The sequence below is a fragment of the Euprymna scolopes genome, chromosome 22 (assembly GCF_053919585.1).
Source record: "Euprymna scolopes isolate OS-2025 chromosome 22, ASM5391958v1, whole genome shotgun sequence".
Classification (NCBI taxonomy): domain Eukaryota; kingdom Metazoa; phylum Mollusca; class Cephalopoda; order Sepiida; family Sepiolidae; genus Euprymna; species Euprymna scolopes.
Window position 1 is genome coordinate 31,112,200 of NC_136503.1, and position 12,030 is coordinate 31,124,229.

The 12,030-nt window shown below is 31.8% G+C and overlaps 1 protein-coding gene across 1 annotated transcript in view; it reads right to left on the minus strand.

Annotated features, from left to right (window-relative positions):
* LOC145243946 (tonsoku-like protein) overlaps window positions 1-12,030 on the minus strand; it is a 116,656-nt gene that overhangs the window by 82,697 nt on the left and 21,929 nt on the right. Inside the window, exons 6-8 of the mRNA XM_080107074.1 lie at window positions 10,877-10,985; window positions 7,981-8,126; window positions 3,561-3,713 (exon numbers count right to left, since the gene is read on the minus strand). Coding sequence (XP_079963200.1) covers window positions 3,561-3,713; window positions 7,981-8,126; window positions 10,877-10,985 — 408 coding nt within the window. The remainder of the gene's footprint in view (window positions 1-3,560; window positions 3,714-7,980; window positions 8,127-10,876; window positions 10,986-12,030) is intronic.

Sequence of the window (12,030 nt, forward strand, 5' to 3'; positions counted from 1 at the left end):
GTGTAAAAGTAATGAAAAAGTAAGAAAAAACAATAGGTGTTAACTACTCTTTGTGAATTATGGAGGTCTGAAGAACTGCCGTCACAAATACAACTATCAATAGCCAAACAAAAAATCGTTTTTGAAATTCCTTTACTTGTAACTTTTCGCTATACCTACCTTTTGGTATAAAACACAAAAACTTTCGATTAATGGTATTTCTCAAATATGGTCGTTAACTTTGGAAAGATTATTTTGTATCTACAGCACCATGTCACGTGGTATATTGTTTTTTTCATTACGCATGTTCATTTATAAATTATTAAATTAAATATTTATCTTTTTTTATATTTAATTAGTATATATTTTCTTTCTCTTCCGCTATATTTTTTTTATTTAATTCATTAAATCTGTAAATTATGAGGACCAAAATAATGAATCGTGTTAATTTATTCTCTAATTTTCTTGTTTTTGTTCTGTTATATAAATTCTATTTTATTTGTTTTTTCTCTGAAGGATAAATTCTATTTTCTTTGTTTTTTTTCTGTATTCCAATTAAGTAAAATAAATTTTCTCTAGAATAAATTTTGCTAATTTTTCCGTTTAGTTTACTATATAATAATTTTATTTAACCCAAAACACGACGGTGTAGACATAAAATATCTCTTCCAAAGTTAGGGAACATATTTGGGAACTACCGACCATAAGTATAAAACTACCTGGTATATTTCAAAACAATAATTCCCTAGGAATCGGAATCGTACTTGGTATCGGAATCGTTAATCAATATTTTCCTGGAATCGGAATCGTATAAAAATTAGGAATCGTCCCAACACTAGTATTGATGTAAACTAAAAAGTCAAACTTGCGTTTCACAAGTGACGGATGCTGTTCAACATTAAATCTTTTATTTACATGATCCAATTTTTCGATATTTGTTGTCTGAAGGGTCGAGCTTCAAAACAATACTGATCTTGTGAAAATCCGTTGCCTCTGTCGAAAGTTTTAGGCAGATATGATGGCAGCAAATTCGCTTTCGAACATTGCCATCACTCGATATAGCACAAAAAAGGTATATAGAAACACAAAAACATTCAGTGTGGACTGCACGAATGTGACTTTTAAGCCCTGCTAAACTCTGGCATTCCTTAGCACACATTGTACAGACATGTGCACCATAAACCGCACGTTCTTGCTGTTCTTTTCTATGCAGGATCAAATGCCGTTTCAAACCGCCTGTCGTTTTGTACATCCGCCTGTAGTTGACACAGGTTAACTCTGGCAACTCAAGACTGCTTTGTGGCCCACTGCGCCGATGAGTAGATTGGCGACTCATCAGCCCAGCTCTGCTCAGACATATTCTTCCGAACACCTCATACTCCAGACCAATTTGGCGCCCCCTCCCATCCACGGCTCTTTTCACTCTCCCTTTCCGGATATCGCGCTTCAGCTGCTCATACTGGGTTCGATCTGCCTCAAACTTGCCCACACATCCCTGCAAGGTCCTTCTCCACCCTTCGCGATCCAAAGCAAGACTCTCCCAGGTTCTTTCATCAATCTCACATTTTTTTAAAGGTGAATCTTAAACAATCGTTAAATCTCAATTTAGGCAGATTTACAAACATACATACACTAACAGACAGGTTAGATTTATATAGTAAAATATACTAGCAGTGAACTGCCTGGTTTTGCTCGGGCACTATGTACTGTTCATAACTTTATGTGCATATGTATATATATATATCAAAAAATTTGACTCATCTCCAGGTAACCTACATCTAAAATTTCAAGTCTTTAGACCCAAAATAAATGGAGGAGTTTGGTAAAGTCTTCAAAGGTTAACTTTTTCAACTTTGACCTCTTGCCAGCCAAATTTTCGCCCAAAAACTAATTTCAAAGCTTGTTGCATGTCTGAATATTCTTTATGTAAAATTTCAAATGTTTAGACCAAAAATTGGCTGAGTAATTTGGTAGAGACCGCACAGGTCAATTTTTTTTTAACTTTCACCCCAATTTTGACCCCTTAATATTTATTGTTTTAGCTCAAATCAAATTAATGTTTTTGGTCAATTTTTTGATATTTGTCGTCCGAGATGCTGAGCTTCAAAATGATACCGGTCCCGTCAGGATCTGTTGCGTTTGTCGAAAGTTTTTGGCAGACATACAAACATACGTTAAAAAAAATTGACGATTGAGATTTATCTTATAGATAAAAACGTCTCGTTTTGATCAAAAGAAAGGAGGAGGGAGAGGGGGAGCACATTTTACAATTCTTCTACAGAACAAGCAAGAATTTCTCTGGGTTCACAAGCATTTGTTTCATTTAAATCATAATTTTTTATGGATTTTGAGTGAAGACTAATGATGAAAATTTCAAATATTTGCAAGAAATTTTCATTTTTATTCCCAAGGAAATAAACCAATGATTTATCCCTAATCTGACTATTTGCATTAATTTTGATTATTTGAACCACTCTCCTCATCTTGGATGTAATTCTCACACCATATCAGCATCTGGCTGAGGACTGGAACCTGTATGAAATTTAAATGAACCCTCATTTATCAATTTGTTCTGTTCTGTTAGCCATGAACTGGTAAAAGTCTCAAATTATTTGTAATTTTATTCTTAGTGCCACCCGCAGTGAGGCAATCACTTAGAACTGATTATATTTAGTAAATTTTATCTGTTGTGCCAGGGATCTTTGCTATCTCAACATAAAGATTTCCGAGTTTGATAAGAAGCACCTGAAGAAGGTTGGAGGTTACATCGACCAAAATATTGTGAGAATAATATTCAAAATGAGAACAGTAGTATGAATCATCCAAATAAATGCAGGAAGCCAGGTTTACAGAGTAATCTCTGATTTTCCCCACAGGAGGATAAAATGATTTTTTTTTTTGTGCAAAATATTTAAAATTTTCATCATTAATTTTAACTCAAAATCTATCAAAATATGAAGCAAATCACTGGTGATCCCAACTAAATTCTGGCTTTTCTTGTAGGAGAGACGAAAAATGACCCCCTCCCCACCTCTTCCAAACATTTTTATAATATTGAAAAGTACACTCCTTTGTTTAATTTCTTCTGTAAATCCACCAAAAGTTGTGACAAATGGTTATTTACACGATTCAATAACATCCACAATGAAAACAATATTATGTTTCTAAATTTTTGAGATGAGGATTGAAAATTTCTATTATTCAGACTACTGTTTTCATCTTGAGTGTTATTTGCATGTTTCGGTCAATGTAACCAAACTTCTTCAGGGTGTATCCTGTTGGACTCGAGGAATCTTTCTACCAAACTCAAGAGTCTATACAGAATTTCTAATGAAACCCTACATTTAATCCATGAGGATAGCATGCTCTCATTCCGCCAGTCATAAGTCCTAAGTAATTTGCAATTGTGTTTTTTGAGTGTTGCCCACACAGAAGTTGAACCTTCGACCTCCAAAAGAGTGTTACTTGTTATGAATTTTACCAAGAAATTTATCCAAAAGAAACAATTTTTGCAAAAACTCCAGAGACAAAGGGAATAAAACATTAAAATATGTTCCTTAACATTCAGAAGAAATTCCAACCTGTTCTGGATTTGACTTGTAATGATCAAGTTCTTTCTGGTAGTAGTGAATTGCCTTTGTATATTGACGGTCATCTTGGTACGTCTGGGCTAAAGACATGAAAATTGGTACTAACTCAGATGATGGAGTCTTTAGTTGATCAGCAAGTTTGAGCTGGAAATAAAAATATAATAAAATAAATGACATTTTTATTTTTATTTGTATACATTTCATCTGTATATTAGTGGAGCTTATAACACGGGTTAAAATTAAATAGAGCTAAAAAAAGACTGTAGCATGATACATTTGAAACTAGTTTAGAGAATTTGATTCATAATTTTACTGATATGTTCATGAGTAAGAAAAAAGGGACTGTCTTACATCACCATCTTGGATAACAAAAAGAAAAAAAAAACAACAAAGAACAAAAGAAAACAAGGTCAGATTAGTACACAATAATTCAAAATTAATCAGCTTTGTAATGTTAATGATTTCATATTAATCACTTAAAATCATTTAAAAATGATTTTATTTATATATAAAAAAAAAAAACTACCAGATCAATTTATGTGATTCATGGAATATGACATTTTCGTTCTGTGATAGGTATGTATATCATAAAGATTTTTTTTGTATTTTTGTTTTTTATTAAATTGAACTATGCATTTGCACAGTAATTTCTCCAAAATCTTAAATATGATACAGGCCAAAGAAATTTGTCTGTAGTTACCAGATGCAATACAATGCCTCTGTTCAGTGTCAAGAGACAATGGATACTCCCTGTAAGAATAGCTGCACATGTAATTGTGAAGCAAGGGTTGCAGAAGCCTCAACCACAACTCTCCTGAATGGACACTGCTGGAGTCCAGTGGCAAGAAGTGCTAGATGATTGGAAACAATGCCAAGATAAGCGGAGAGAACATACAAAACCTGGAATTCCCAAATGGTTACCCATTTTAGTACTGACCAGGCTCAATGTTGCTTTAGTTACCAGATAAATGTACTAAATCATTAACTTGAAAGATAAGTATCAGTTTTTTAGAATTATTTAAAAATTAATTCATTAAATGCTTATTTATTTATTTGTTTGCTTAGGCATCGTTTTGTTTAAAAAAAAAAATCTATCAACTTAAATAAAAATTTCAGTATTCCTATAGATTGGTGGTCTTTTAAACCAACGAATTTCAGGTGAAAACATTACATACTTACAAGTTACAGTGAAATTAGTATACATTAACAAAAAAAAATCCAAAAAAGTGATTCAATAGAAAAATAATTACAAGTAAAAATAGAATTTATTAAATTATGAAGTTTTATTGTATATTATAATGTGGAACACTTGTATGACCAATTCAGTATGACAAACTGACTTATCTCCCTTGACTTAAATTGAGGGTTCACCATTTTTAAACAAAACATAATTGTGAATGAATTTTGTTAAAAATACATTTAACAGATTTGTTACTGGGTCATTTTTTTTTTTTTTAATTTTTGGAATTTATACTAATTTCGAGATGCCATGCAAATATGTAATGTTTTCACCTGAAATGTGTTGACTTAAAAGATCACCAATTTAAGCAAGCACCAAAATTTCACATTATATAGTAGTGTAAAAATATATCTATGGCAAGTAAGCTACACAAAAGCATTCACATTTCATCCCTGCAGGAAAGCTTCCACAATATTTATATTTTTGTTAATAAATCATAGTTTGGTTATGCTATCAAAAGCAGTCTAAACTAAAAGCACTCTATCTAAAGTCTAAATACAAAAATTTGCATTATCTCCCTTTAACAAATTATTAATTCATGGCATCTAAAAAATTTGATAAAGTTGACTTCATGGAAAATCCATGTTGTTTAGCATTTATGCCATACTAGCAGGACTACCCAGCATTGCACTGGGGAAAATTAATCTATTTCTATTAAAACTTGTCACTGTACTTCTTTCTATCTTTGTTTTACCAACTCTCTCTTTTTTTTTAAAATTTTATTTTATTGTCATTTCATCTCAAACAAAGCACAGGGCCATTTAGTCGTGAGGGGCTACTATTTGGGACCAGATTTGCAGGGATACTATTTATGGAGTTGGGCAATGAGATGTATGTTCATATTACACTTGAATTTCTGCATGTCAGTACAGTCAGAGAAGCAGGGACCCGGGAGGGAATTCCTAAGTGCAGCAGTCTGAGGGAAAAATCTATTCCAGTAGGAGGCTTTACGGCATTTAGGGTGTAAGGGTGAGATTTTGCTGCTTGTCAGGTTTGTCGTCGAGGGTGTACTGATGCTTGGAGTTTGTCAGAGCACTTGCCATTGAAATACTTGTAAAATAGGCACAAGGATGCCATGTTTTGGTAATGGGATAGTGGTTGGATAGTTCAGGACCTATTAGGTTGGCGACTCTTTCTTGAATCCTGTCTAGTAGCGAGAGACTAGTGGCAAATGCACTAGCCCAGATGTAGCAATAATACTCCATGCATGGGCAAACCTTGTAGAGATACAGGATACTCTCAGGTGTGAGTAGACTTTTAGCACAGTAAAAAGAACCCATCTTCCTTGTAGCAGCCCTGGCAATTGCCTCAATGTATTTGTCCCAATTCATGTCTTCTGCGAATGTCAACCCTAGGCACTTGAGGTAAGCACCTTCAAGCAATGTATCATTAGCCATGGCAATCAGTGGTTGAGAAGGTTTCTTGTAATTATTAAAGGAAATGAGTTTAGTCTTGGCAGCATTAAACTTAATCAACCAATTACGGCCCCATTCCACTACAGACTGGAGGACTTCCTCTAGAGTTTTAGCAATTTCCTTAGATATGTGTTCATTAGTTTTGCCCTTGTCTCTGTTATAGAGCATGGTGTCATCAGCAAATATCCCCATCTCTGAAAAAATTTTATCAGGGAGTTTCTTTCTCCATCACCCAGCCATTGCTGGACACATACATACATATACGACTCTTCTTTATATAACAGATTCTTTGAGTATGGAGTTAGCATTTTCTTTCCAAATTAATAGAAAATAACATAAAAAACACTGATGAAACCTGGCTCAGTCAGCTCCCAAAGAATGAATAATGTTTTTTCTAAACTTTAGGCAATGCTAATCAAGAATATACCAACTTTGTAGATATTAATTTTGTAGGTCTTGACTTTTACCTAGAAATACAAACGCACACACATAAACAAATTAGTATCCCTAATGATGCTAACTTAAACAGAGCTGAGAGGGAAAAGATATCGAAATACTAAGGTCTTATGTATGACATGAAAAGAAACTGGAACCTTATGAAGACCTGTATCATCCCAGAAATTATAAGAGCACCTGGACTCCTGAAAAAGAATTTCAAGAACCAAAAACTAACTGGCAAATATACCTAGTGAACCAAGTGCAAGAGAGATTCAAACAATTTCACTTAAAGGGACAGTCAGAATCTTTAAAAACATCTCTCAGTTGGAATATCTGAGTTAGTGGGTGAATGTGTGGCTTTCAGTAAGATGCTCAACTACCTTTTATATAATAAACTTTAGTGATTTCTAATTAATTTCTCAAAAACCTTGCATAAAATATGTTATAGAAAATGATCTGTAGTTAAAAGATAAATGTTAGTAACCTTTTTCATGTGAAATTACAACTACTGATTTCACATATATATAGGAAATATTTCATAATTTTCCAGCTGTATTTACCTGGTGTTGCACCGGATACAATGAAGTTATTTAAATTTTTACTTATTTATACATTTTTTAAACCTAAAAGTAGAGAAAGCCTATTATATTCTCCAATTTAGAATAAGTTATCCCCCTTGCTAATTTTTATTTTTAGGTGATTATTTAAAAATGTTTCATATTAGTGTCTGGTTTGTAGTAAGAGATTTAAAAAATAAATTGTAGCTAAGTATCTTATAATATTGCTGATAACACAGTATAACAATAACAGACGAAAATTGGCTGGTCAAGAGCTAAGATGATTTATCAGGTCAGACTTTGAAAATCTGACAAAATAACTTTATAGGTTAGATACATTTATTTTATTAAATAATGTAAAAACAGAATTAAAAAAAATCTTTAGTGCAAGTTCAACCTAACAAAAACAAAAAAAAAAAGCACAAATACAGAAAAATCTTTATGGTGTATATACCTGTCACGTAATGAAGAGGTCATATTCCAAAAATCACATAAATTGATCAAGTAGTTTTATTTTATACAGAAAAAGGAAAAAAAAAATGAAATTTTATGAATAAGCAAAAGTAGACTTTCTTGCTTAATTCCCTATACTGCTACTATTTACAGTTCTTGATAGCAAACTCAAATTTCTCCAAGGTATGAACAAATTGGAAAAGAGTGGTTTCAACTAATGAAGTTGTGAATTGACCTATCCCATCATTTTTTATAATTACACCTATAAATACTTATTAAAACGATAAAAAAATGAATGTAAAACGCACCACTTTGAGGTAATATTTGATGGCCAATTGATAAAGGTTACAATTGGCAGCATTATCTGCAAGGATTTCGTACAAATTCATTTCACCAGTGAGACTTTCATTTTGTTCCTCTGATTTCTTATTAAGGGCCGCTTCACTTTTCTTAGCTAAAAGTTTAAAAAGATAAAAAAAGAAAAAGATACCTTTATAACATTTACTGCACCATCATTTATGCAGAACATTATTGCTGACCATCAAGGGAAAGTCTATTAAGCATGTGTATGCAGTTTGAGGGTGCATGGACGTAAAACCTGGATGGAAAGGATATGAGAATGATATGATGGACGTGTAATGCAATACGAGTTTTAAAGATGGGCTTAGGTCTGATGATCTCAGAGGAATATTAAATCTGGACAGTATAGAAAAGATGTGAGCAGAACAGGAGACTTTGATGGTATGGTCACGTTGAAAGAATGGATTAAAGTTTGTTGATTATAGATGTAGAACAGTAAAAAAAAAAAAAATGGATTTGAAAGAAAGAGGGATAAATAAAAACCCAGCCAGAGATAGATTAGTTTGGAAGTCAGTTTCTAAAAGCTGTCTAGCACATGTCAGAATGCAAAATGGACGTTAAACCGAATATGTTGCCAATGACTGTTATTACTACTACTGCTGCAATCTATACAATAATCTGTTTGTCCCTCCCTTAGTTAGCACGACTATAATACTCTTAATATGTATTAAGCAGAGGTAATTTATCCACACTTGATGCAATAGTAGCATTAATAGTTTTCGGTGATGTAAAAGATTAGGTGATATGAAGTCCGCAATAAACAGTGTTTGATAACTATTTTTATTTTTCTAAAAAAATTAAAAAAATTAATAAATCAATAAGCATTTCATAAAGTATTATAATTTTTATAAAGCTAAAAACAAATTCAAAACAATAAAATTATATTTAATTATGCAAAAAAATAATTAAATATAATGCAATTTTTTTTTTTTTATCTGACACTGTTTGGTGCTGACTTAGTCGCCTAGCCCTTTGCATTATCCAACTTTCTTTTGCATGTCTAAACAAGAAACAGATGGCAACTGATTCTTCCTAACATTTATTTAATTACAAAAGTTTTATCTAAGAAAGTAATTAACTAAAAACATCCATAAAAAGAATATTGCACAGCTCTAAAAATTCAATAATTTTTTAAAAAACTTTTATGACCAGTATGGACAAAGTTTATGCAAATAACTTTATTCAAAACTAGTGACATATTAGTGATGGGACGATTCGAAAATGTTTCTTGATTCTGATACAATTATTGATTGTTTTAAATTTCTGATTCCAATACAACGGCTGATTCTGATTCTAATTCTTTTAAAATCACAAACTATTTAGTTATAGAGATTTTTTTCCTTTAAATTACAGTAAAAACCCAGGTTATTTAAGGTCTTTATTTTTGCAAACAATATGAGTAATGAGAAATTAAGTCTTAAACAAAAAAGCAAACAAAATAATAGACAATTAACAGAATTATTATTGGCATTGGAAAATAGGCACACAGTTTTTTTTTACCGATTCTGATACCTCAAAACTCAAAAAAGTTCCAATTTCCTTGATTCCTGATTCTGATCAATCGTCTCAACATGGGCACAAGTCTTTTTACTGTCATTTTTGTTTCATGTTTCTTTTTTAAATAATAATTTTCAAATTTAAATTTAATTACTATGGCTTTGTTTGGTTGTTAAATTAATTGAACAAAATTATTATAATATCATAATTTTGTTAAAGTTATCTTAGTTTATTCATAAAATTATTCAATGTAAACAGTTTTCAAAATTTTCAATCTTTTAATACAAAAGAGCTTACCAATAATTTTAAAGCCAGATTAAATTATTGTCTATTGAAGATTTTAAATGCTTCCAACTCCTTTCAAAGTAATCTACATTTTTCTTTTGTTAGATTAAAGTAGCTGTTTTTTTTTTTTAAATGAAGAAACAGAAATGCGTTCTGGTTGATATAATTTAAAAAAATATTTTTTTACTTTTAATAAATAATCAAGTAATAGTAAAAATTAGTGAGACCTGTGGAAATTCCACAGGGGACTTATTCATATGTAATATATTGATGTTAGCATTATGTAGATGTTCAGTGTAAATTGAGACGCTCTGATATTATTGTAGCTTTTTTGTTGAAACTGTAAAAGTATTTATCTAAGCTAGCATGAATGCCCGGCAAAGCCTGGTTGTAAAGTACGCTTGAATATGATATTTTAATGCTTGCAGATTTTGTATGTATTATTATAGAGTTAATGTTCTATCGATTTTTATAGATTATAAAATTGTGATTTCAAAAATTTTTAAAAATATATCCATATGACTTGGATGTATTAGCTTGAATTGAAACCAAAATAAAAACTTATGTAAAATATATATATATATATATATATATATATAAATAACTTGAGTTCCTTCAGCCACAATCGAAATTGAAACCAAAACTTACGAAGAATTCTTGATAAAATTATTTATAAAAAAAATAGATTACTGGAGTGCCATCAGTTATAATCAAAACCGAAACCAAAACTTATGAAGAATTCTTGATAAAATTATTTATGACAAGAAATGGAAGTACATAACAATTAAATGACCCGGATGTAAGCATGACACAGAAAATAACACACATGCTATTGTATTAATATATAGATGATAAACAAATATTGAAAGAACCATATTTTTGCACAAAAAGCAGTTTTTTTCTGCATATGGTCACATAACTTTCAGCCAAGAATTTGCGTAAAATTAATGAACTAATTCAGCGAAAAATCAGAATAAAAAAAAAGAAAAGAAAACACAAGTCGTTCCAGTTAATATCAGAGACCAAAATGACCAAATACTTACAAAATGACCAAATACTTACAAGCTCTGTAAAATTTGAGGAGGTTGTGCTCATCATGTGAAGCTCCGATTTTCTTAGCCATTTTTAAACAATGACAAGCAGTGTTGAAATTTTGAATTTTAAAACAAATCTGTAAAACGAGGGAACAATGGAATTGATTAAATATTTTGAATTATGGAATCGAACAAGTATCAAAAAATTCAGGATTAGATGGAGATGTAAGATAATTAAGGTTTTAGAAGCATATGTTCCACCCGCCCATACTTTTATTGAAATCGAAATCTGTGAAATCGCCTATCTTTTTTTTTTTTTTTTTTTTTAAATCAAATTGATTAGTTGCCTGCTCTCATTAAGGACCCCTCCCACAGTGTGCCAGGAGAAAGCTTTACATGCCTCCTTGCTGTAACTTAGTTCACAATACATTGTAGTCTACATTGCACTGTTGAGAACTTACTGTTGATTTTATAAAATTATCTGTAAATAATGGATTCACTTAAAGTTCAAAATGCAAAAGTCAAGTATCATGATTCAACTGTGCTCTAAACAGAAACATTCATTTTGAATGCAGCCCTGTTTTACCAACCGACTGTTGATTTATAGGCTGTGCCTTTCTGCTTGTGCGGTGATCAAACTTATCAATTGCACATGATCTTAGGTTATATTAAGTGTTAACTTTAATCTAAAATCACACTTCCTTTACATGCTCTTGCCATAAGGTGGGCTCCCTCTACCGTGCTAGAAAATTATTCACGCTAGGGAGCATCTTATATCTTTTCAAAGCCACAATTTACCCATGCATGAAGTATTCTTGCCACATCTGGTGCATTTACCATTAATCTCTTACTCTTAAAGAAGGGTCCAAAAATAGGTGCTGCACTATCAACCAAACTCCAGACCCTGCCCCATCTCTGTAATATTACATCCCTGTGACTGTTTTACAAATACTTCAATGGAACATGCTTTAATGAACTCGTAGCACTTGTGCCCCCTTGACATACACACTCCCAATTAATCAGACAACAGTAAAATTCTACCCCTTCACTGTTGCGATCTGTAGATGCAGGAAAGTATTCTACTCTAATAATTTCTTCCCTTGAACTGCTGGACATTGGAATTCCCTCCCTGTTTCTTGCTTCCCTAATTGTACTAACCCGCAGAAGTTTAAATGTAATGTG